This window comes from Aedes albopictus, chromosome 1 (genome assembly GCF_035046485.1).
Source record: "Aedes albopictus strain Foshan chromosome 1, AalbF5, whole genome shotgun sequence".
Taxonomy (NCBI): domain Eukaryota; kingdom Metazoa; phylum Arthropoda; class Insecta; order Diptera; family Culicidae; genus Aedes; species Aedes albopictus.
In genome coordinates this window covers 82,948,747-82,973,039 of record NC_085136.1, presented here as the reverse complement: position 1 = coordinate 82,973,039, position 24,293 = coordinate 82,948,747, and the positions used below count along the sequence as shown (strand labels likewise).

Genomic DNA, 24,293 nt, shown 5'->3' with positions numbered 1-24,293 from the left:
GAGAAATACCAGCAAAAGTTCTTACAAGAAACCACGCAAAAGTTCTTGAAAGAATCGCAGCAAGATTTTTTGGGGGAATCCCATCTCGAATCCCTAAGGGTTTCCAATCAATACAATTCTGACAGCAATTTTTGAAGCAAATATAGCAGGAAATCTACAATAAAAATCTCATCATAAATCTAGCCCAACATGTAGAAAAGAGCGAAACAACCATTGCATGTCTCAACTTCTTCCACCCAGTCTAGGCGTATTTCAATTTATTTATGCAAATTTACCTCGTTATCAGATAGAGGGGAGTCTGCTCTATCTATTACTGGTCAGAGATTACATGAAAAATGGACCATGTGCACAGAAGTAAGGGAGAAGCAAAAATTCGAAATGGTTGTTGCGCCCTTTGTTGTTGTTAGTTGTTAGTCTATCTGGATCAATCCAAACAAGTAAACCTAGAAGAATCCCAGAGATACCGGAAAGAAGTAAATGAATTGACTTGTAATCACAACAACAGGCAGCGTTTATTGTTTGTTCTGTTCCAGAGGAAATTCAGAAGAATAGTCTTATGGCCCATATAGCCGATGTGGTAAGCGCACGTGCAATCAGCAAAACCATGCTGAGGGTGATTCCCGGTTAGCTCAGAATCCATTTCATAATCGACATTCTTCACGACTACCACACGATATATGTACAAATACAAAATAAACATTGGCTGTGGGCGATTTTAGTTAAAAATTGTAGTTCTCATAAAATACTAAGCTGAGGAGAAAGCTGTGTCCCAGTTGGAACGTTACACCAAGAAGAATCTTAGCATTGAAAAACAATATTAGTTTAAAACATTGGCGAGGGTTGGGTGCTAAAATTGCCTCAATGTGTTAGTTTGCAAAACAAGTTTAGCCGTTTTCAAAAGTTACGCGAGTTTTGTTCATTGCGTTATTTTTCTATGACACCTAAAGACATCAACTGCATTCATAATGATTAAAAAAATTGAAATTGTGAATGAAATAAAAATTATTTTTTTTACTTCAAAAAAGGCTGACAAAATTGGGTCAAAAAGCTGACAAAATCGGAAGTAGACAAAATCGGGGGTAGACAAAATCGGGGGCTGACAAAATTGGGTCCCCACTGTAGTATAAATTTTCATCAAAGTTACCTCAGAAGTTTACAAAAGCGTTGCCAAAGGCGTTCCTAGAAGAATTTCCGTAATAAATCACAAAAACATGAATTTCAAATAACTCAACGTACATACAGGGGATACTCAAAATAACTGGGACAGGTAAAAATTTTCACTTTTCGAAAAATATTCAACTAGCTGTAACTTTTCGAAAAGCGCATAAAATTTTCTCATTTTTTTACTGTAGGGGTAGGCGGGGCATTATGGACACCCTAAGGTTTTTGCCAACTTTGCCTGGCAAGATGTCAAAAAAGTTTAGTTTTTTGATACATGTATACTTTTAAAGTCTATTTAGCATCTATTGCATAAGAATGCTCACGAAGAAATATGATATATCCACTTCAAAAAATGTTACGAAAAATGTTAGTTTTTCATGACCGTCTTCAAGCATACGGGGCAATATGGACACCATGAGACTTTTACGAATTTCGTACATTATTTACACCTATAAAGTCATTTCATTACAAAACAACTATTTTGGTTGAATATTACGCCGAAGTAGTTCATTTTTGTTCAGTTAATTTAAATTCAGGCTGTTTTGGATAAAGCTTCGTTTTTGTCGGCATGTACAGCTGTGCCTAGAACAACTATTTTCCACTGCTGTCGTTTTTTGACCAATTTGTTTCACCCTATGTCTACTATAGTGAACATTTAACCGGATATCTACCGAAATCGAAGAATTTGGTTAATTTGTGATTTAGCTTATATTTTTCCCTTGCCGCTTCTTTCAAAAAGGTGAGTGTTCATTTTGCCCCGGTAGCAGAAGATATTTCCAAACTTGATTTTTGATACAATAAAGAAGAAAATATAAACATGTTCAGCATGTAGATACAGCAAAACTACTTGCATGTGTTCTAGAAATATCAGGTTTTAATCGACCTGCAATAAATTAATCACTAAATCTTATTTTAGATGGTGTGAAAATTATAATTTCCATGCACAAAAAACGGAGGACGCTACTTTTTCGTGTAAAATCAAGTATAATTTTAATTTCGAATGTTTCTTTCCTGAAACTACGTTTTAGACAAATGGACTATATTCTCCATTCATTAAAAGTTCAAAAAAGTTCGCATATTTCAAAATATTGAGGGTGTCCATTCTGCCCCGGGTGTCCATAATGCCCCGCCTACCCCTAAGTTCATCAATTATTTTTGTATCAGTGGTCCAATTTTGGAAAAGATCGGGCTATTCTTCACGAAGTTAGGAAGATTCTAGAAAATGGTATAATTATCATATAGCCAAATTTGAGCTGTTATATCTCCGGATCCAATGAACCGAATGCAATGAAATTTTGATCATTTATGACTCATATAATGAACTTGGAAAAACATTCGACTTAATTTAAAATTATTAGGGGGATTAGGGGCATAATGGACACCCGGGGCGAAATGGACACCCCTGTTTTTGCCGAAACCGTTGACTTTTATGTAAAACTTTCAATGCATAAGTGTAAAGGAACTAGTCATTGTTCTATTTTTCAAAAGTACCATTTATATTCCTTCAAAATAACCAAAATATCATTGAAATTGAAGTATGATTTTCATATGGTGGATTTCTTATAATTTCGAAGCAGCAGCAAATAAGGTATTACGAGTGATTGAGTGTGTCCACTACAAAAACAAGTGAATTGTTAGCTTATCTACATATATACGTAGATTAAGCAATGGACAAAGTATTATTTTTTGATCAGAACTTACTGAAAATAGCAATGTTAGTGTTGTAGTCTATTCGGGGCAAAATGAACACTAGCAATTATAAATGGATGTACGCGTGTTGCATACTGTTAGGCGTTTTAGAGAGTTTGAAAATAATCAATCTGATTATTTTAGCCTAAAATTTATTTAATTAACTTTGAAGTTATGTAAACTCGTCCAAGATGGAGTATTATATCTGTGGTATTGATCTCCGTTGGCAAGTTACTTAACTGATCGATATTCTCAAAGATACAGCTTAAAATATGCAGGGGTGTCCATTATGCCCCGATGGATGTCCATTTCACCCCGTACCTTTCCTGCCAGCCCCAAAAAACACACGGTTTTCAATTCATTATTTCTTCACAATAATGACATTCTACCAGCTTTAAATGATTGAAATACGTAGAAAACAAGTTAAAGTTGTAAGTCAACTGATAATATGTTAAGTATTTGTCTGTTATACAGGCCTAACATACGCATTTGCTTAGGGTGTCCATTATGCCCCTAATCCCCCTAATAAGAAAAAAGTTATAGTAATTTCATTTATTCTATGTTTTTTAGTAAATTTATCTATTTTTCATATTCATCCCATTATTTTTCAATTTGATGCCGGCCATTTGGTTGCTTTTCTTCGAAACATAAATATATTCAAGTCAATGAGAGGAAATTTAAATGAACTATAATTACTATCTCGAATTTTGAAACGATGATGAAGTTTTGGATAAATTGGTGTTATATTAGAAAAATAATCAAATCGTTATAATTTTCTTTCGTGTGAAGAATTTTTAGTTTAGTCAAAAGTTTTAAATAGCTCATTATATAAGTCAATAGTGATCAAAATTTCATTGCATTCGGTTCATTGGATCCGGAGATATAACAGCTCAATGTTGGCTATAGGATAATGATACCTTTTTCTAGAATCTTCCTAACTTCATCAAGAATAACCCGATCTTTTTCAAAATTGGACCGCTAATACACACCTGATTGATGAACTTACAGTAAAAAATTGAGAAAATTTTATGCGCTTTTCGAAAAGTTACAGCTAGTTGAATATTTTTTGAAAAGTGAAAATTTTACCTGTCCCAGTTGTTTTGAGTATCCCCTGTATGTACAGATGGGTAAATTATTGGTTAAATTGGGAAAAAATCCACAGCTTAGGTGAGATGTGGATTTTTTCCCAATTTAACCAATAATTTACCCATCTGTACATATGTACGTTGAGTTATTTGAAATTCATAATTGACCACACGGATTGGTATTACCGAAAATTTGCACTTTGAGTGAGTCACAAAAACATTTTTTTTTACAAAATTGTCAAAAAATATACCGAAATGCCGACGAAGTTTCGGAAGGAATTAAAAAAATGCTTGAAAATTTTCCGATGTCCGAAATAATTATGAGAGATTTGCCAAAGCTTTTGTTCAACAAAATTCTGTAAGAAATTTGTCAAAGAAATTGCTGAAGAAGTTCCCAAAGTAATAATCGAAGAAGTATCTAAAAAAATTGCTGGAGAAATTCCCAAAGAATTTTCCAAGGATTTGAAATATAAAAAACCCAAATTAATCCACCTAGTGGTGATAGTGCCTTTCTCGTCGAATATGTTCTCATGATCTTTCCGTCGACGTAAATCAAAGTGTTCCTGAATCCTGATATTTTTTTTAAGAAAAGCAAGCATTTTATCAAAGCCATCATTGAATTGAAAACTCCGATGTTATGTTCAATGTATAAGCAGAGCTGAATAATATCAAACTTCTCAGTCGACTGCTTGAGCACCTTCACTCGTACTGGAGACTGATCAATATCAAGACCATACCAACAAGCTGAGATATAACTTTTTACTCAATCACAGATCACAAAGTTTTTTTTTTGCACATTTTAGGCTATATTTTAATGACAGTTGAAAACAAGAACGATAGGTAGTTAGTACAGTGAGACGTCTGTTTCTATGTGGTTTTAATTTGTCAAAATTTTGTTCGCTTACACATTTTTATCACTTGCATTGATTTTATTCACTTTCGTAGTTCTGGCGAAGCACTAAACGCTGGTTGTGCAATCCTACCGGTAGTCTCTAATGTGGTATGAGCCTATTTTCTAGTTAACCATTCCTCAGGTTATTAAAAAATCCGAAATGTGGTGTATCGCATGGTATATTTGGTTACTATCGATGCGGTACCGGAACAGGTTCCGGAGCACTACCGGGTCTCCTAAATATAGTCTCAGATTATATTATTGCTAACGTTTATATGGTTACCTAAAAACACGATTTAAATTATCTGAGTATAGATCATTTTTACATTTAACCACTTCCAATGAGACACCCAGAACTGGTTTTGAGACACTACCGGTTGTCTAAAATATGGTCTGAGGCTATGTTCTTACGAATCGATCATCGTGTTAACAAAAAAGCTGCTATTTGATGTACTGTCAAACACCGCGTAATCACAGACAAACAGACGTAACACCTTGAACGATTTTCATGGAAATCCATCGCCTAGTCCACACTATCATCACCTGGTGGAAAAGTTGCACGAATCACTGTGTTGTGCTATATCGTCAACAGAAGGCTCTAGTGTGAAACGTCAAACGCATAGAAAAACGATGCGCGCGCCTCTGGTTGTGAAAACCACAACAATGAAAATTTAAAGTGATCGTTAAATGCGTGTTCGATGGAAATTTCGCAAGTGTTACGTCTGTTTGTCTGTGGCGTAACCTTCACTCTACAATACGACACTTTTATATTTGTACCTCGCTCATTCGACATTTGTTGAATTAAAAAATGATCAAATGTCACAGTGTAATACTCTGGAAACACGAATGATCCGATATTGTGCTGTTACTCACACCCGCAGCTGCTCCTCGTGCAGCTGTTATTTCCTGAAGTTCAAATTGGTTGCTTTCCTTCACATTTTACTACTTACCGATTGTCCCTGATGTGGTATTAGACTAGTTTCATGCAAATTGTTAATCAGTTTTCCTAAAAAGTCGCGTATTGATGTACCTCATGCATGGGTGTGGTTCATTTGTGCATTTTGCCAGTTCCGGCAAGACACTCGAAACTGGTTCCGGAACACTACCGGCAGTCTTTCGTGTGTCCTGAGGCTATTTTCTTGCTGACCGTTCTTCGCGTTACCGAAGAAACCGTTAGTTATTGTGCTGCGTGCATGGGTTGAGTTCTGTTCTACATTTGACCACACTTCAGGCGGGGCACCTGGAACCGGTTTCGGCACACTATTGATTTCTAAAGTATGGTCTATGATTTTTTTTCTTGTTAACCGTTCATCAGGTTACCTAAAAGTCATTTAATTTGTCGCATTTATGGGTTTGGTTCTCCTTTATATTTGAACACTTCCGGTGGGGCACCTGTAATCGGTTGCGGAACACTACTGGTTGTCCCAAATATGGCCGGAAACTTGTTTGCCAAATCAAGATTCCAAAAATCCGCGATTTGATGTGTCGCATGCATGGGTTCAGTTCACTTTTATGTTTGGCCATTTCCAGCGGGACACCCGTAACCGGTTCCGGATCACTACCGGTTCAGATATATTCTGAAAATATTTTCCTGCTTACTGTTCATCAGTATATCAGAAAGCCACTATTTGATATTTCGCATGCATAGTTTAGGGTGACTTTTATACTTGGCCACCTCCGGCGGGACATTTGGAACTGGTTCCGGAATACTACCGGTTCCGATATGGTCTGAGAATGTTTTCCTGCTTACTGTTCATTAGGTTATCGAAAAAGACGCGGCTTGATATGTCGCATGCATGGTTTTAGTTTATTTTTATATTTGGCCACTTCCGGCGTGACACCCGGAACCGGTTCCAAATCACTACTGGTTCAGATATATTCTGAAAATATTTTCCTGCTTACTGTTCATCAATATATCGAAAAAGCCACTATTTGATATGTCGCATGCATAGGTTTGAATAACTTTTATACTTGGCCACCTCCGGCGGGACATTTGGAACCGGTTCCGGAACACTACCGGTTCCGATATGGTCTGAGAATGTTTTCCTGCTTACTGTTCATCAGATTATCGATAAAGCCGCGGTTTGATATGTCGCATGCATGGGTTTAGTTCGCTTTTATGTTTGGCCACTTCCAGCGGGACGTTCGGAACCGGTTCCGGTACACTACCGGTTCAGATATGGTCTGAGACCATTTTCCTGCTTACCATTCATCAAGTTATCGAAAATGCCGTAGTTTGATGTGTCGCATGCATGGGTTTGGAGCGTTTTCATATCTGGTCCCTTCCTGGGGTACCGGTCCGGAACACCTAAATGGCCATAACTCCGTAACCACTGGACTGATCCGAACCATTTTCAATAGGAAACAATGGGACCAGATTCCGCGTCGAATGAAACGTCGGTCATTAAAATCGGTTGAGGTTTACTGCCAAAAAGTGATGTGAGTTTTTTGTACACATACACACATACATACACACACACATACACACACACAGACATCACTTCGATTCGTCGAGCTGAGTTGATTGGTATATGTGACTTGACTCTCCGGGCCTCCTATCAAAAAGTCATTTTTGGAGTGAACATATAGCCTTTCCAGTACACTTGGTGTACGAGAAAGGCAAAAAAAACTTGTTACATTGGAATTGCCGAATGTATTCCGAAAAAATCTGTTGCAGGAACTCCTCAAATAATAAGTGAAGAAATCATTAAGAAAGTGCTGAAGTAATACCAAATAGCATATATATAAGAGAGTTAGAAACAAAGGTGTATGTGATAAAAACTCACATTCGAGTAAACGACGTTTAAAGTTTTTTGCCACTTTTTCAAAAAAATCTTAAAAAGTTCCCAAAAGCTTGAAACCCGAAGAATATGCTAGCATAGCTTGAAACGGATCAAATGGTCACTTACTCCCCTTTTGCATCTGGGCCTCTCATATATGAATAAGAAAAAATAAAATCCGAAAAAAATCTCGAAAAAATCAGAAGGAATCACTGAAAATATTTGCAAAGAAATTTACGGAGAATTTTCCAGAGACATTGTCGAATGGATTACCACAAGCATTACCAAAGAAACTCTCAAAAATACCGTGAACATCCTAAAAATAGCGTTATTGGAGAATTACTAAAAGAATTGTTAAGTAATTCGAAAAACTACATAATCTCCTTGCTGTTATTCAGTTTTTTTATTCAATTAAAATATTCGATTGAACACGAAACCAGAGGCTTGGTTTTGCTGCGTGTAAGAAATTATATTCAAGTTGATAGCAATTAAGGACTTTTTTTGGACAAATATTTTTGGAATTCAGTCCACACTTGCTCCTGCTTATTATTATGGAATCCTTTCGGAAATTTCTTTTGTGAATTTTTTGGCCATATATTTCGAAATTTCTCAGACAACTCCTTAGGAAATTCTGATTCTCAATTGTACTTGCTGATGAATTTCCTACAGATGGAACAACTAATGCAGCTAATGTAGAAAATGCAGAAGAAGCGTTCTAGAACCGGTTCACCATCCTAGAAAAGTAAAATTTGCATAATAACTCCGTTTGGGTATAGCGTTCAACGAACCTCAGGTGTGTGCAAATCGGGCGAACAAAGCGAGTCAGCTAGTACGTGCTGCTGCTGCTCCTCGGCAAGCAGCACTACAAGTGGTGAAAAGAAAAGTAATTTGCCCCCATAGATACAGAGAGAAAAGGTACCTCCCACAGGGTTTCCGATTGATTAATTCGTGTGAAAATAAGGTGGGAGTTTTGCGGTTCCCTTTTCACTATTCGGTGTGGTTTGGTTCAACTCACCTTTAGCAAGTATTTAGGAGCAGGCGAGCGCGTGCTGGGAGTGTGGAAGTTAATATCAAGCTGTGAACGTTCCCGATTGAATTTCGGATTAGATTGACATATCACAGGCGCATATCGTGTGGGCGGTCAGAGGCAAAATGTTTTGGATTCTGAGAAGAACTGGAGCGGTCAATTTCTTCAACTCCATCAACAACAACTACGCGGTCAAGGGAGGATCCGGTTCCAGCAGCAATGCAGGTAAGGCTTTTGTTTGGAAACATGTATAATTAGATTTTACATTGTGGTCGAATTTCCCATTACGCTCCTGGAAATTTATCATAGATAAGTACCACTCTGGTTCTGAATGCATCACATTGTGATTTATAGTCAGCGGTATTCACATGAGCTCTCTGTTCCCCACTTTAGGTCTTACTCTGAGATAAAATTTTCCCATAAACCCCCATGACAAAAATATAAACCCTTTATTCGCTCCGCTTCCTCGAATGATAGTCGAAACATTTCCATCCAAAAAATGGATCCCTTCGTTTACTTCGAACAACAATAGGCTGGCGGGGTGTGTTAGGGAGGTTTTCGGTATTCACATAAAAGCTTTTGAAGCCTTTCCAATTATTTCGTTTGATCGACATACTCTCGCACCATTTGAGCTTGAATACCACATCAGTAGAGGCAAGAGACACTAGCAAGCAACAAATACAAACAACCCAGCAGCCAGCCAGAAACGACATTCGATATTCTCGTCTATTGTCGTCCCTGGCTTATTTCCCACACCACGCTCAAACGCACGCTGCTGTTGAGCCCATGAACAAAGCACTCCGAGGAGATGGCACAATCCAAGCCCTTGGCTTATCCCTTTCATTCTTCGGTGGCATCACCTGGCCTGGCCGCCATGAGTTGTTTGGAACTTTACAACCGTGTGTGTGTTGTGCTTTAAGAGGATGGAAACACTCTTCCGAGAACTACAACCTGCTGCTGGGTAGGTGGTACTTGGGGAACAATTGGGGCCCTAACAAAACACGTGTGGAGTGGTAAACAGATGACTGACTGTGTGATGGAAACGATGATGGCGAGCGACAACGACGACACGATGCGATGCGATGAATACCTAGCTATTGTTATGGTCGGTAAGCATGGTTTCCGGAATTTGTAAGCCGCCGCATGTGGAATCGTTTTTGTATGAGGTGTGGCTAAATGTTAAATCAAGGAACCGGTGAGTGGCGGTATCATGTCAACATTCCGAGAAGGACCACCCCTGGTCGTGCGAGGGATGGGACAGCAGATTTAGAGCGAGAAAAAGGTTTATTTATACTCTTCTGCGGTTACGCCAATTACATAGCGTTGGGGGAATGTGATGTGCGGAGTTGGCTTGTAGGTTAGAGGAAGTTTCTAGATTTCAGAAATTTTCAGTAAGGTTCTTTCAAGAATTCTTTCTGGAATTTCTCATAAAATCTCACAAACCATGCTTCAGAAGTTCTTTTAATGATTGCTTCGGAAATTGCTTCAAATATTCCTTCAAATATTCCCATAGGAATTTCTTCATGGGTCCAATCTGGAAGTCATCCAAAGATAAATTTGAAAGTTTTCTTAAAAGATAGCTTCATAAATTGTTTCAAGCATCACTTCAGAAATTTCACTAATGATTTTACAAAAAGTTCTCTTAGAAAATCGAGCATGGATTGATTTAGAAAATTTTCTAAGAATTTGTTTGGAAACTCCTCCAGAGATATTTTTACAAATTCGTCTAGGGATTCCTAAAAAATAGCTTTCGATTTAATAATCTTAACTGGAACCAGCTATTGGCTGGGGGTGCATAAATTAAAAGACAATTCACACCGTCTTCAGCCAGAGGCTGCACAGATTGAACACATTACTTACACTAGATAACGGACAACTGACAGAACACTCAGTGGCCCAATGATAAATTTTTCGTTTGACGAAGAGTTTCCACCGACTGGAGCGAGAATCGAACCCACACTCCGCTTGCGATACGCCTAGACGGCTGCCGCCGCTAATCGCACGGTCATAAAGCCCACCAAAAAGGGGATGAAAAGAAAGAATTTTGTGCATTAAGTAATTTAGGACTCCTGGGCATTTGATATGAGACTAGGGGGTTTCCTGGAAGTTTCCAGAGATCCCAGAAAACGGTGGTTCCAAGGGGCTTCAGGGGTGTTTCAGGGGATTTGAAGAGCCTTTAGTGGCATTCTGTCAGGTTTCGTTGGTGTTCTAATGAGATAACATGAATTTCAGGGGCGTTTCAATAGCGCTCGGGAGGTTTTAGAGACGTTTCAAGAAATAATAAGGCTGATTCAGGGAGAAAGGAGATTCTCAGAAGCTGTCCCGAGCGTTCCGGGCGTTCCTAAGGCATTTCAGGGCTTTTATGAGAGTTTTACTGGCGTTGCAAGAGGTATCGAAGCATTTGATAGCGCACCTGAACGTTTCAAAGGGTTTCTGAAGGCGATCCAAGGGGTTTCGGGGGCATTTCAAATTGATTATAGTAATATCAAGGACGTTTTAATGCGATTATGGAGATTGCAGGAGAGTTTTGAGCATTTCAGGTCAGGATCGTTTCAGGAGAGTTTCAGGAATACCCTTTAACCCTAGGGGTCACAGGGTCATTTTAAATGAATTACGGGGATGTTGAGCACATTTCAATAAGCTTATGGAGGACTCAGGGGGAGTTTTTGTGAAGACATCTCGAGAGTTAAATGGTGTTCAGGGATATTTCAAAAGGATTACGGGTATTTTAAAGCGTTTCAGTTAAATGAAGTGACCCAGAAACCACCCGGAAGCGTGTGAAACCCCCAAAGCCGCCTGAAATGCTCCTGAATTCTCCTGAATCATTCCTGAGACCTCCAGGCAGGGATACCAGGTGAAATTTTCAAATGTCTTCACAAGGCACGCTAAAATGTCTTCACATGTCTACACACACACACACACCATATTGTGGCTTTGGTATAAAAGTTACACCTTGGATACACAGTTATGGATCACACACGGTTACGGATCAACTCGATGTTTACGATCGTATGTTGCAGCTTAGCATGGCATGGAGTGGCATAGTATAGTGTTTATGCTATGAAGACCATGTTATGTTATGCCATGCTGTGCAGTGAGGCGACATTTGACCGTAAACATCGAATTGATCCGTAACCGTGTGTGATCCATAACTGTGTATCCACGGTATTAAAAATCAAAATTGATGCTATGTTCTCACTGCGCTATATGTATGTGATATAACACTAGTTTACAAAATAAAACGAAAGTCGTGAACTTCTGCCAACGACCAAAATTTTTGAAGTACAATTTAGCGCTGATTTCGAAACCGCGCTTCAAAAAAAATTTAAATAGAGCAGTTTTTGAGTTTTGGCTCAATATCGAGTTTTACAATTTTTTCAAAATATGGAATTTAATAAAATTCAAATATCTTGCGTTTTGTTCAACCAATTTTAAATCTTTTTCCATAAATTGAAAGCTGAATACAATCAGTGTTGGTAAACTCACACTCAAAGCTCACTCATGAACCGCTCGTGCGTGAGCAAACTCGCGCGCGATTCTAAATCATTTTCTCACGCGCGAGATTTTCATGCAAAATCTCGCTCTCACGAGTCAAGCGCCGAAATCTCATTTGCTTGTAAAACGAATCCAAATCAATTTAAACGACAATCTTTGTTGTTGTATGCAAGGTTCGATCTTGTCCTGTTATACAATCCTAAAAACTTCGTTGTAAATAATAAGACTACCAAGAAATTAAGGAATGAGTAAAATCACGAGTCAACTCATGCATGATTTTTTCGGCGGTGAGTTTGGCGAGTCAAGAATCGCGCGTGAATCAACTCAACCATGAGATTTGAGAATTTGAGTTTTTACCAACACTGAATACAATACCATTCGATCATCTGAATGCAGGTTTTGCGTCAGATTGATAAAAATCAAGATATGGGCGAGTTTTTGGGACGATTTCCTCAAATTTTAACGAAATTTCCAAAAATATACGAAGAAATGTATTTTTTTTTTTCAATAAGAAAAAAAAATCTTAAAATTCTTTCTCAACGTTTATTTGACATATCATATGTAGGCGAGTTACAGTAAAAAAATCAGCTCAATCGGAGCATTGATTACGGAGAATGAGATGTTTGAAGTGAGCGACTTTGCTTAAAAATAGAACAAAAATAAATTTCAAATCATCAACCTTGTATGGAAAGTCGAAAAAAATTCCGCTCTACTGTATTTTTTTTCCTTCACGTTTTCGAACTCAGGGCATGATTCTACACCAAAAATGATCATCAGCTTACCGAGTTCAAAAATGCTGTAAACTAGTGTAATAAAGCGTGATGATATCCTATATCAAGAAAGGCGTTTACTCTACACCGACATGATGTATCTTAATGCTTATGTTGACGAACTTGAAAATAACGTTGCGCGCTTACATAGAATGTTTATTTATGTCGATGTGCATTTTTTTTATCAAATGCCTCAATAAAATGTGAGGAGATTTCGGAGATATTCTGAATTGTAGATACAAAACTCAAGTGAATGTTAGAGGTATTTAATCTCCAAGAAACTCTGACGATTTGCAAGAAATTTTGGTGAACATTCCGTATAAAATCTGATTACATTCCAATAAATTCCTGCAATGATTTCCAAGAGAGTTTTATGGATTCTTTGGAAAAACATTTAATTTTTTTTTTTTCATTAGTAAGATTGTGGTATATCCTCCTCTTCTTGGCGTAACGTCCTCACTGGGACAAAGCCTGCTTCTCAGCTTTTAACTGAGAGCTTCCTCTGCCAATGACCATTTTGCATGTGTATATCGTGTGGCAGGCACGAAGATACTCTATGCCCAGGGAAGTCAAGGAAATTTTCTTTACGAAAAGATCCTGGACCGACCGGGAATCGAACCCGTCACCCTCAGCATGGTCATGCTGAATACCCGTGCGTTTACCGCCTCGGCTATATGGGCCCCCTATGTGGTATATATTGTTTAATTCAAATGTTAGTGGGATTGTAGGCAAATTTCGGTGGAAATGCTTAATCATTTTGATATTATCTTCATTCCTGTTTGGATTCCACACGGAGCTTATTTTGGAAATCCTCCAGGAGTTGCTTGTGAGATCCGTCTAGGACTTTCTTTAGCAATTCCTGCAGGAGTCTGGAATCACTTCAATAGTTTCTTCTGGACTTTCCCCAGTTTTTTTTCTTCTTCCCCATGAAGTATCTTCTGGGATTCCTCCAGGAGCGTCCCGAGAATTCACTCAGTTCACCGGAAAGTCCTCCTAGAGTTTCACAATAATTACCCAACAAACATGTTTTTCATAATTTTTTTTTCAGGCATTTCACTAGAAGTACCCCAGGGTTTTCATTAGGAGATTCCAGGCAATTTCTACAGAAGCCCCCGAGAGTTGTTCTTGGAGTTCCCAGGGATTTTCTCCGGGATTTTCCGGGAATTCCTTTAGGCGTTTCAAGAAAATGTCTTCAGACCCTTCCACGAATTTCTCCAGGAATTTCCCGGGAATCACTCCATGACTTCCCCACGAATACCACGGCAATTCTTTTAGAAGCTTCGATTAATTCCTGCAGCATTTGTGGTACAACTCCTCCAGAATTTATTTGGGAATTTCTCCATGATTTGACTGGAAACAGCTACATAAATTATCCAAAAATTCCCTCCAGAACTTCCATGAAATTTCCTCAGGAGTTCCTCAAGAAGTCCTCCAGCAATTATGCATGGTTCTCTCAGGATTTCCTGGAGTTTTTCCCGGTGTTTCCCAAAATTCCTAAAGAAGCCCTCCGATTCATTCTCCAAGACCTCCCCAAAACATTCCGGGAATTTTTCCAGAAGTCGGTCAGGAGGGTTTCGGGAATTCCTCCAGCAGTTCCTCAGGAATTCCTCTAGGAGTATCTCGGGAACCCCTTTAGGAAATCCTTGGGAATACCTCCGGGAGATCCTCGAGAATTGCTACAAGGAATCCTCGGGAATACCTCTAGGAGTGCCTTCAGGGAACCTTTGCAGAAGATCCTCGGAAAATCTTCCAGAAGATCCTTGGTAACCCTCCAAGAAATCTACGAGAATTCCTCCTGGAGATCCTCGGCAATTTCTCCTCGAGTTTCTCGGAATATCTCCAGCAGACCCATATAGTCGAGGCGGTAAACGCACGAGTATTCAGCATGACCATGCTGAGGGTGACGGGTTCGGTTCCCGGTCGGTCCAGGATCTTTTCGTAAAGGAAATTTCCTTGACTTCCTTGGGCATAGAGTATATTCGTGCCTGCCACACGATATACACATGCAAAATGGGCATTGGCAGAGGAAGCTCTCAGTTAAAAACTGTAGAAGTGCTCATAGAACACTAAGCTGAGAAGCAGGCTTTGTCCCAGTGAAGACGTTATGCCGAAAAGAGAGAGACCCTCGAGAATTCCTCAAGCAGTTCTTCTGAAATTCATGCAGGAGTTCATCGGGAATCCCTCTTCTTAAATAGTTTCTCGGGAATACCTCCAGGAGTTCTCGAGAATTCCCCCAGCAATTCCTCGGCAATTCTTTCTGAGATTCCTCAGGAATTCCTAAAGGAGTTGAGTATTTCTCGGGAATCCCTCCAAGAGAATTTCTTCGGAGTTCATGAAGGTTTTTTTTGGCAGTCCTTCGGGAGTTTCTATAGATACCTACCGGATACCTACTGCAGGAGTTTCCCGTGATTTCCCGAAAATTTCATGGAATTATCATTAGGAACATCGAGTTGAACTTCTCGTAAACTCCTAAAATAATTCTTGATAATCTCCTGAGGAAATCCTAGAAGTATTCCCGAAGAACTTCTGTAGAAATTACCAAGGAGTTCCAGGAGGAATTTCTGAGAAACTCCTAGAGGCATTCTCAAGAAAGTACTGGAAGAAGTCCAGAGGATCTCCTTGAATTCCCAAGCAATTTTTGAAGGATTTCCCGAGGAACTCCTGAATAAATTCTGTGTAAACTTCTGCAGTAATTCCCGATAAACTCCTGGGGGAATTCCCTAATAACCCCTAAAGAAGTTCTGGAGGAACTCCCAAAAGAATTCCCGAGGAACTCTTGAAGAAATTTCCGAGGAAATCCTGAAGAAACTTAAGAGGAACTCTTGAATACACTCCCGACAAACTTCTGAAGGAATTCCCGAGGAACACCTGGGGAAACTCCGGCTTTCAACCGCGATCATTTTGTCTATCCTCTGTATATCGACCTTAACTATAAGGCCATCTTTAGTGTACGACCTTACAGTTCGGGTCAAAATACGTGTCTGTCATATAATGCAAACAAATAGTTGGAAATGAATGGAACAGTTAACTCAATTTGTTTTACTTAGGTGCCTACAGGTATTCTTCGTATTATTTCCAACTGGGATCCTCTAAAATGCCTCTGAGATCCTCTATATGTCCCTTGAAACCAGTGGTCCCAAATGTACTGTCAAATACTGTAATTTGCATGACCAGCATAAATGTATAATGGCTACTATCATGCAACATAACATTCACGCATGACCAGAAGAAACGTTCATGATTGACTGTGAAACAGCTTGTCTGTTTTGGAGTAGGTGTCAGGCCATTCGGCCGAAGGTGATTAGGCCGAATGGTCATTAGGCCGAATGATAATTAGGCCGAATGGTCATTAGGCCGAATGGTCATCAGGCCGAATGGTCATTGGGTCTTCTTCTTGCCGTTACGTCCCCACTGAGACAAAGTCTGCTTCTCAGCTTAGTGTTCTATGAAAACTTCCACAGTTATTAACTGAGAGCTTCCTCTGCAAATGACCATTTTGCATGTGTGTATAGTGTGACAGGCAAGAAGATACTTTATTGATGCTGAATCTACTGATATTTTACCCATGAATGTTTCCTTCTTTTAAATATAGGCTGTTCTTTCTAGTATCATTGCTAAAATAGTTGTTGGCGCTGACACTGCTGATATTCAATTCATAAATTTTTCCTTCTTTAAAACATAGGCTATTCTTTCTAGTTTCATTGTTAAACTAGTTTTTGGCAGAAATTGTTGGAAAAGGTAAAAACAACGGCTAACTTTCAATTCGCCCTGATGACCATTCGGCCTAATGACCCAGCATCTTTGGAGTATCTTCTTTATATTCGTTAGTGAACCATATGACTCGACGACTTATCATTCCGGCTGCCAAACAGTGCGTCCCCTCTTCCCTCGTCGGTTTTTGTCAGTACAAAATTTTGAAAATTTGAAGTATTCCGTTAGAGTTGAAAACTGAATGCTATGAAGGTCCTTGTCTGTACTTTTCGCTGCTGGCGCCAACTGGGAGCATTCAATAGAAATGTAAACATAAATCACCCTATTAGACGCTGCACCATTTTTTGCTGTCTTCCCTACTCCTTCGCAATATTTGAAAACGGGACTTTTCTAGTTACTAGTAATACATTTTTCAAACCGGACTTCTCTTTCCAAATTTCAACAGGCAATTCTTCCCAAAAACCCTGTAGACATTGATTGTAAGATTTTTCCTAGAGTTCCATCTGGTATTCCACTCCGTATACTTCCTATCTAGTAACATTTTGATGACCAATTATTCTTGTGGAAGTTTTAAGAACCGTCATAAAACGTTACATCTTTTATTTTGGGTTTATAATGGTACCATGAACCTCTTCTAGTTTGTTTAACAAACATATACTTTGTTTCACTATGGCCTGTTACCCCTTCAAGTATTCTTCTAAGAATTCCATCAGGATTTCTTCCTATGATTCTTTTATAGAATCTTCCCAATATTCCCAAAGGGGTTTCTCCCGATATTATTTTTGTGATTCCTTCAGAATTCCTTAGTAACTCCTTCCAGCAGGTCCGTGCACAGAAATAGTGCCAAGCGAGGGGTTTTTCCTAATTTCGGCAGAAGGCGGAGGGGCGCCAGTGTAAAGAATATCGGTAATGGGGCTTGCCTCCCAAGATTTTTTCAAGGATTTTACCAGGGATTTCTTCATTGATTTCTCATGGGCTTCCTTTACGAATTTCTCTAAAATATCTCCTGGGAGGGATTCCTTGCGGGATTCCTCCAGAGTTTATTGTTGATTTTTCCCGGAATTCTATCAGAGATGTCTTCCGGTATTTTTCTTGAGATTTCTTCAGCATTTTCCTACAATATACCTTTGAGGATTGTTTCAGGTTTACTTTAAGGATCCTAGGATAAGGATTCCATCCGAGATTCTTTCAGGATTCTGCAGATTTCACAAGGTGCTTTTGTAGATTTCGTTAAGTATTCCTCCACGGATTCTTTCCTTTGGTTACCCCGGAATTATTTCCAACCAAGATTCCTTTCTAGGATTCCAGATTCGTGGATCATACCCGAAAAATTATTAGAGTTTTCTCTAGTATTTTTCAAAGGATTTCTTCCGACTTCTTCAACGAATGTCTGCATTGATTCGGGATTCCCGTATTTATTTTTTTCTGGATTCATATGGGGATTTTTTTTTGAAACCTTCGGCATTTGTTCAGATATTCCCCTTGAAATCATTTAGGGATTCCTTTGAGGATTCATCCTGGATTTTCAACTTTTTTCCGAAAATTTCTCAAAGAATTCTTGAGGAGTTTTCCAGAAATTTCCTTTAAAAAACCTTCTAGATTTCGATAAGGTATTCCTCAATAGAGGAGAGCAATCCATGGAAATCCCAAGATTCTTTTATGGATTTGTTCCGATTTTTTTTTCAGCGAATTTTTTTCAGCTATTATCTTCCAGAATGCCTTGCAGGGTTCTTTACACGATTTCTTTATTGATCCTTCCCGGTTTTTGATAATAACCAGGGATTACTTCAGGTATTCCTCCAGGAATACCTTCCTGAATTCCGTTAGTAATATTACCAGAGGTTACCTCAAAGATTCATCCCAGGGTTCCTTGAAGGATTCCTTTAGTGAATTGGAGAATCACCCTGATATTCGCTCATTAATTTCTCCCGAAAATCCTTTTGGGCTTTCACCTTGGATGCCTTCTGGAATTCTTTAACGGATTATTTCCTAGAATGCATTAGGAATCGCTTCACGATTCTTTCATGATTTTCTCCCAGGTTTAATTCATAGATATTCCAGAACTCATTCCAGAATTCCACCAGATATTCCTTTAGAGATTTCTCTCGGGATTCCTACATAATTTCCTCTCAGGGATTCTTGCAGGAGTTTCTTCAATTTATTTAATTTCTCTTGGGATCCTTCCAGGGATGACTCCAAGTTTCTTCCAGAGCTCTACCGTGTTTCTTCCAATATAGTCAAAGCAACTTCTTTTGATATTTTTTCGGGAATTACTCGAAGAATCTTCTAGCGATTCCTTGAAGGATTTCTGCTGGAACTTCCACAAAATTCTTTCCATGGATTCCTTCAGGAATTCCTCCATTGAGTCCTCCCAGGATTCTTGAATTCATTTTTTCTCAGGTTTCCATTGGAGATTCTTCTAGTTTTTTAAAAGGTTTTCAAGGATTTGTCCCCGGAATAACTTCATTGACTCTTTCCGGTTTCCTTCAAATATTTCTCCTACGATTATATCAGGGATATATCCCGAGATTCTTTTCGAGAAACCTTCCAAGATTTTTTAACGATACCTCCAGGAGTCATTTCGGTATTGGTTTAGAGATTCCTCCATGGTTTCCTGTTCATATCTCTCCTGGGATTCCTGCATGGATTTCTCAAGAGTTTTCTCAGGCACTCTAGAGAATTTTTCAGGGACTATTCCAATATTCTTACTTGGATTTCTTCATAAATTTCTGCTGGCGAAATTGCAATATTACATATGGATGGCTCTTTTTATATATACCACCATTCAATCTTCTTATCCAAATTGGTAGTTGGATGTTTAACCCTAAAAGGGATACCTTCATGGCCTCAGTTTCGTCACCTTGCTGAGTGTGTTCCATCAAAGACGAGCTCTGAAAGGCGCCTGGACCCCAGGTATCCCTTTTAGGGTTAAATATCCCGAATACCATTTCGAACTGTAAAAAAAACCCACAGTGCCACACTGAGCGTGTAAACTGGAATCAATTCACCCAGCCTAGCACGCAATCTGAGGATGCATGAACATAGAACATGAGAACCAAACAATTTCTTTTAGGAAACTTTATATAAATATTTAAATCTACTGGAATTTATTTCAGCCATCAGTTGCAAGTCCAGCACGGAGTCAAAGAAGCTTTAAAACTACAACACAAAAAATACGAGCGAAGAACTTTAACTGAATCATTTCAATGGATTTCAGCACCTTCTTTGTGAGAAAAATCTCATCCTCACATCAAATCCCATTACAAAATTGTACAATGATTCATTGAATGGTGCCCCATCAATCCACCGAAGCATTCACGTCAAATGGCCTACAATGACGCAAATTCACCCGAACGAGTTCCCAGGAAAAAGGCTCCTTTCAATCATAACAGAGAGCACTCTCCAGCCGGTAGTGTGTATGCATATGTTTTAGGTACCTACGTGCCTTCAAGCCAGTCGAACCCCATCGACAGATGGGGTTCACCCCCCACATGTTGAAAAGTTAGATTTTCTCCGCATAAAAGCAGAAAGCAGAGAAGCTTCGGCGAAGGGGATTTCCAGCGGCATATCCACTCCATAAAAATATCTGACCATGCTCGGGTGAGCACGATCCTTTGGCGGTAGCGCTGCTGCTACTGCTGTAGAGCGCCATATGCAGCATGTAGCAATTCGTCCATTAACGATATTAAAATGAATCGGTGGAACACCCATCCCCCCTGCCGTGTGCTCCATGGCCGTGCAATTCGGTTGGTATCCCAATGAATTACGCCGGCAGCGACGACGGTGGTGATGGTGGTATAGCTCAAAAACCCCATCCATATTCCGGCGAAGGTCGTAAACACAAAAACTTTCCCGTCGATCTTTTACCTTGTTTGAAAAGGTTGAACCACCACCAGGCGGCTGTCTGCCAGAGGAGATCTGACTGCGAAGCTGTGTGTTTAAGAAGGTTTAACCACCGGACACGAGTGATTTGATGGTTTGGAGTGAATTCATCATAAATTCAACATGGCTTTGAAGAATTTTGGTACGAGATAAAACGGACTCTATTAGGAATTTTACAAGTTGATTGATTACAACTGTTCATGATATGTTTTGAGGGTTTCTCTGGATTTCCAGTCTGAGAACTGATGTGATGTCTTTCTTAGTTTCAGTCTAACGTTTGCTTTATTTAAATTTATTCAATTAGTTTAACATCAAATTTATCTTTTACCGACCTTTTGAACTCTCTAAGCAGAATAGCCCCTTCGAATGAGTGTAATCAAACGTATGATAATACTGAGTCAACAATTTGCCGTCAAAATACTCGATTTGCTGTGAAGTGTGAAAAAGCAAGGGTCAAACTCAGGTTCGTTTTATGTTCTATTCAGTGGTGACACCCTTGTTCAAACCAACACTTCTTCTCGTGAAGTTGCTCAACCTGCTTATCCTCTGTGGATTGGTCTAGGTACCAAACCCATCCCTGACGCAAACATAGTCATCTTCAGCGATCCTTGCGGTTTAGTGATGACATCCGCGATCATATCAGAAGCACAGTAGCGTAGCTGAATCTCCCCGAATGCACATCGCCCCTTGGTGTAGTGTTTTTTTTTTTCTTTTTTTCTTTTCCTTCTAAACCATAGGGGGATAATCTGCTCAACAGACACCCTAACAGAAGGTTAGGGTAGTGTAGGTCTGACAGGCCGTCTACTACAACAAAAGTAAAATCCAGGACTACTTTCTCCTCGTACCCACTAAACCATTCCTATGGTCGCCAAAACCCTACGTCTCTCCGGAACCACCAAGAAGGTATTGCTTCAGAGAGGGGCTAGTGCACATCGCACCCACAAGGTTAGCTGCGTAGCCTGTAGCAACGAACATCGATGACTCGCTTTGGAGAGTCCATCACGGTAGCATGCTGGCGCTTAGCCAGTTTCCCGAGTGGTTCTCGCCACTCCCTTTGTCCTCGGAAGGCGGGCAGAGTTAACCCCGCCCGCGCCCTACTGCTGAGCGGACATCAAGAACTGATGCCCACATGCAACCCGATCTGACCTGCCCGCAAAGGAAGGGTATCACTACCCTTCAGGCCCTATCAGATGCATCCGTAGGTTGCTGACGGCAGGGTCTCCACCTGCCCCGACCCTTGCCGGGGACTCCTTTCCAACCGCGGGCTTGGATCCAACCCAGTAGACCGACGCCACGACAGCACCGCTACCGGGACTTCCTCTCCGCGGCCACTTAATCGCTGTAAGGGTCGATCTCGACCGCAGGGCACCGGTATGACCTACGAAGCCGACTCCGATCCCCTGGACCACCTCTTGTATTGCATCTGGACTAGCCATTCTCCGAGTCCACGCGCCACCTCCTCTGTAGCTCCCAGACGATGTGGGTAATAGCCGTTGAAACGGCGTTCCAGCCAAACTCATCCCTACACATCCTCTGGACAAAGTTGTCCGGAGTTGTGTCCTCTCCGCATGTGGCAATCATGCGGTCACGCATTCTGCGAAAACGCGGGCACACGAACAAAACGTGTTCCGCCGTTTCCTCTAAACCATTGCACACTGGGCATTCGGGAGAATCCGCATGCTCGAAACGGTGTAGATACTGTCGGAAGCAACCATGACCTGTAAGGACCTGTGTCAGGTGGAATGTAACTTCCCCATGGCGCCTATTAATCCAACTATCTACCCTCGGTATCAACCTATGGGTCCACCTTCCTTTGGTGGAACTGTCCCACGCGCGCTGCCATTTGACCATAGAGGTCATCCTGGCAGTCCTGCGTATGCCTCTTGTGCCGCGCATTTCGAAGCACTCCATGCCCTCACTCATAAGGATGCCGATAGGCACCATACCAGTAATGACGCTGAGAGCGTCGTGTGACACGGTACGGTACGCGTTCGCAACCCTCAGGCACATAAGCCTGTTAGTACTTCCCGACTTCCGTCGGTAGCATTTAATACTTAGCGCGGTGCCCCACGTCGGGCCGCCATACCTAAGTATGGACGTAGCAACACTAGCCAGAAGTTTGCGCTTACTGGCGTACACCGCAGAGCTAAAGTAACTTTCGAGAATCTTGTACAGGTACTCCGGTATCCCCAGACGCAAGAGCGCATCGGCAATAGCAGACCAGCTGGCGCTATTAAACGCATTCCTTACATCCAGAGTCACTACCGCGCAAAAGCGAATTCCCCTCCTCTTAGGCTCGAGTGCTTTCTCGGCGGTTTTTGTAACCGACAAGATAGCGTCTACGGTGGACCTCCCCTTCCGGAAGCCGTACTGGTTACTCGAAAGACCATTTTCGCCCTCGGTGAACCGCAACATTCTATTGAGGATGATCTTTTCGAGCACCTTCCCCGCCGTGTCAATCAAGCATATTGGTCTATATGCCGACGGGTCTCCGGGTGGTTTCCCCGCCTTTGGCAATAGTACCAGGTTCTGCCTCTTCCAAGCTTCTGGGAAAACTCCCTCGTCCAGGCATTTCTGCATAGCAGACCTGAACATCTCGGGAGCCTCTGCAATAGCTACTTTTAAGGCCAGGTTCGGAACTCCGTCCGGACCTGGGGCCTTACCTACGCTAAGGGACTTAGCTATCCCCGCAAGTTCCACATCGGTGACCCTCTCCTCATCGCCAGCCCCAGTCCCCGGCTGTCCTACGAAAGGAGGCCAAGGACTAGGATCATGACGCGGAAAAAGTCCTCCAATGATCCCCTCCAACATCTCTGGAGATTGCTCTGTAGGAGCCATCACCCCTCTCGTCTTGGCCATAACGATCCTGTAGGCGTGACCCCACGGGTTCGTATTGGCACTCTGACAGAGACCCTCGAAGCAGGCCTTTTTGCTTGCTCTTATCTCGGTCTTGAGCGCGGCTTTTGCAGCGACGAACACCACCCGCCGTTCGTTTCGCTCTTCCTCTGATCGTGCTCGCTGCATCCGCCGCCTAGCCCGTAGGCAGCACCGCTACCAGCTCGTCGCCGTCTAGACCGATTAAGTTTCGCTCACGGCGGAGCGCTTCCCTAAATACCTCTTCGTCGAAGTATGATGTCTTCCACCTACGAGGGCTTGGCCTTGGCCTAGCCGCCTCTTCTTCTATCCGCTGTCTGCTGTTGTTGTAGTCGATACTGTAGCGAACCGCCAGGTGGTCACTGTGAGTGTAGCCATCATCTACTCTCCAGTTCGAACTACTTGTTAGGCCAGGACTACAAAAGGTCACGTCAATAATTGACTCCGCTCCGTTTCGACTAAAGGTACTCTTGGTACCGACATTAGCCAAGTCGACATCTAAGATGGCCAGTGTTTCTAGCAGGATCTGACCCCGCTGGTTCGTGAAACGGCTTCGTAGAAGCCGGATCGCTTGCCGAGTGGCCTCTGACAGCGCTACATACGCGGCCTTCATGATCGAGGTAGTTATGCTGCCTTGCTTCCGGCTGGTCCAGCTCACCGTTGCTCCTCCTAGTTGAAACAGGTAACCGCTACATGACTTGCAGTCGCTGGTGTCCCCGGCCCAGTCAGCATCGTAATAACCGACCAAGCAGAGCTCCTCACAGTTTCTACCAGCAAGCTTCAGACCGTTGTCCATCGTGTGAATCAGATATCGTAAAATCCTTTGAGCTTGGTGTTTATATGTCACGAATAGGCTCGGGAACGGGCCAACGGATCTACACCATTCTTTCAGTGTTTCATTCGTGCAAGGCTTCGACGTTTTTGTAC

The 24,293-nt window shown here is 41.1% G+C and overlaps 1 protein-coding gene across 9 annotated transcripts in view; it reads left to right on the top strand.

Annotated features, from left to right (window-relative positions):
* The window catches only part of LOC115263576 (bromodomain-containing protein DDB_G0270170), a 446,118-nt gene that overhangs the window by 40,866 nt on the left and 380,959 nt on the right, over positions 1-24,293 (top strand). For 2 of the 9 annotated variants that reach the window (XM_062844916.1, XM_062844917.1), the window contains exon 2: positions 8,640-8,859. In XM_062844916.1, the coding sequence (XP_062700900.1) occupies positions 8,760-8,859 (100 nt within the window). In that variant the 5' untranslated portion in view covers positions 8,640-8,759. Of the gene's footprint in view, positions 1-8,022; positions 8,860-24,293 lie in introns of those variants that run through there. The other 7 variants (XM_062844911.1, XM_062844914.1, XM_062844919.1 and 4 more) reach the window with 6 other exon arrangements.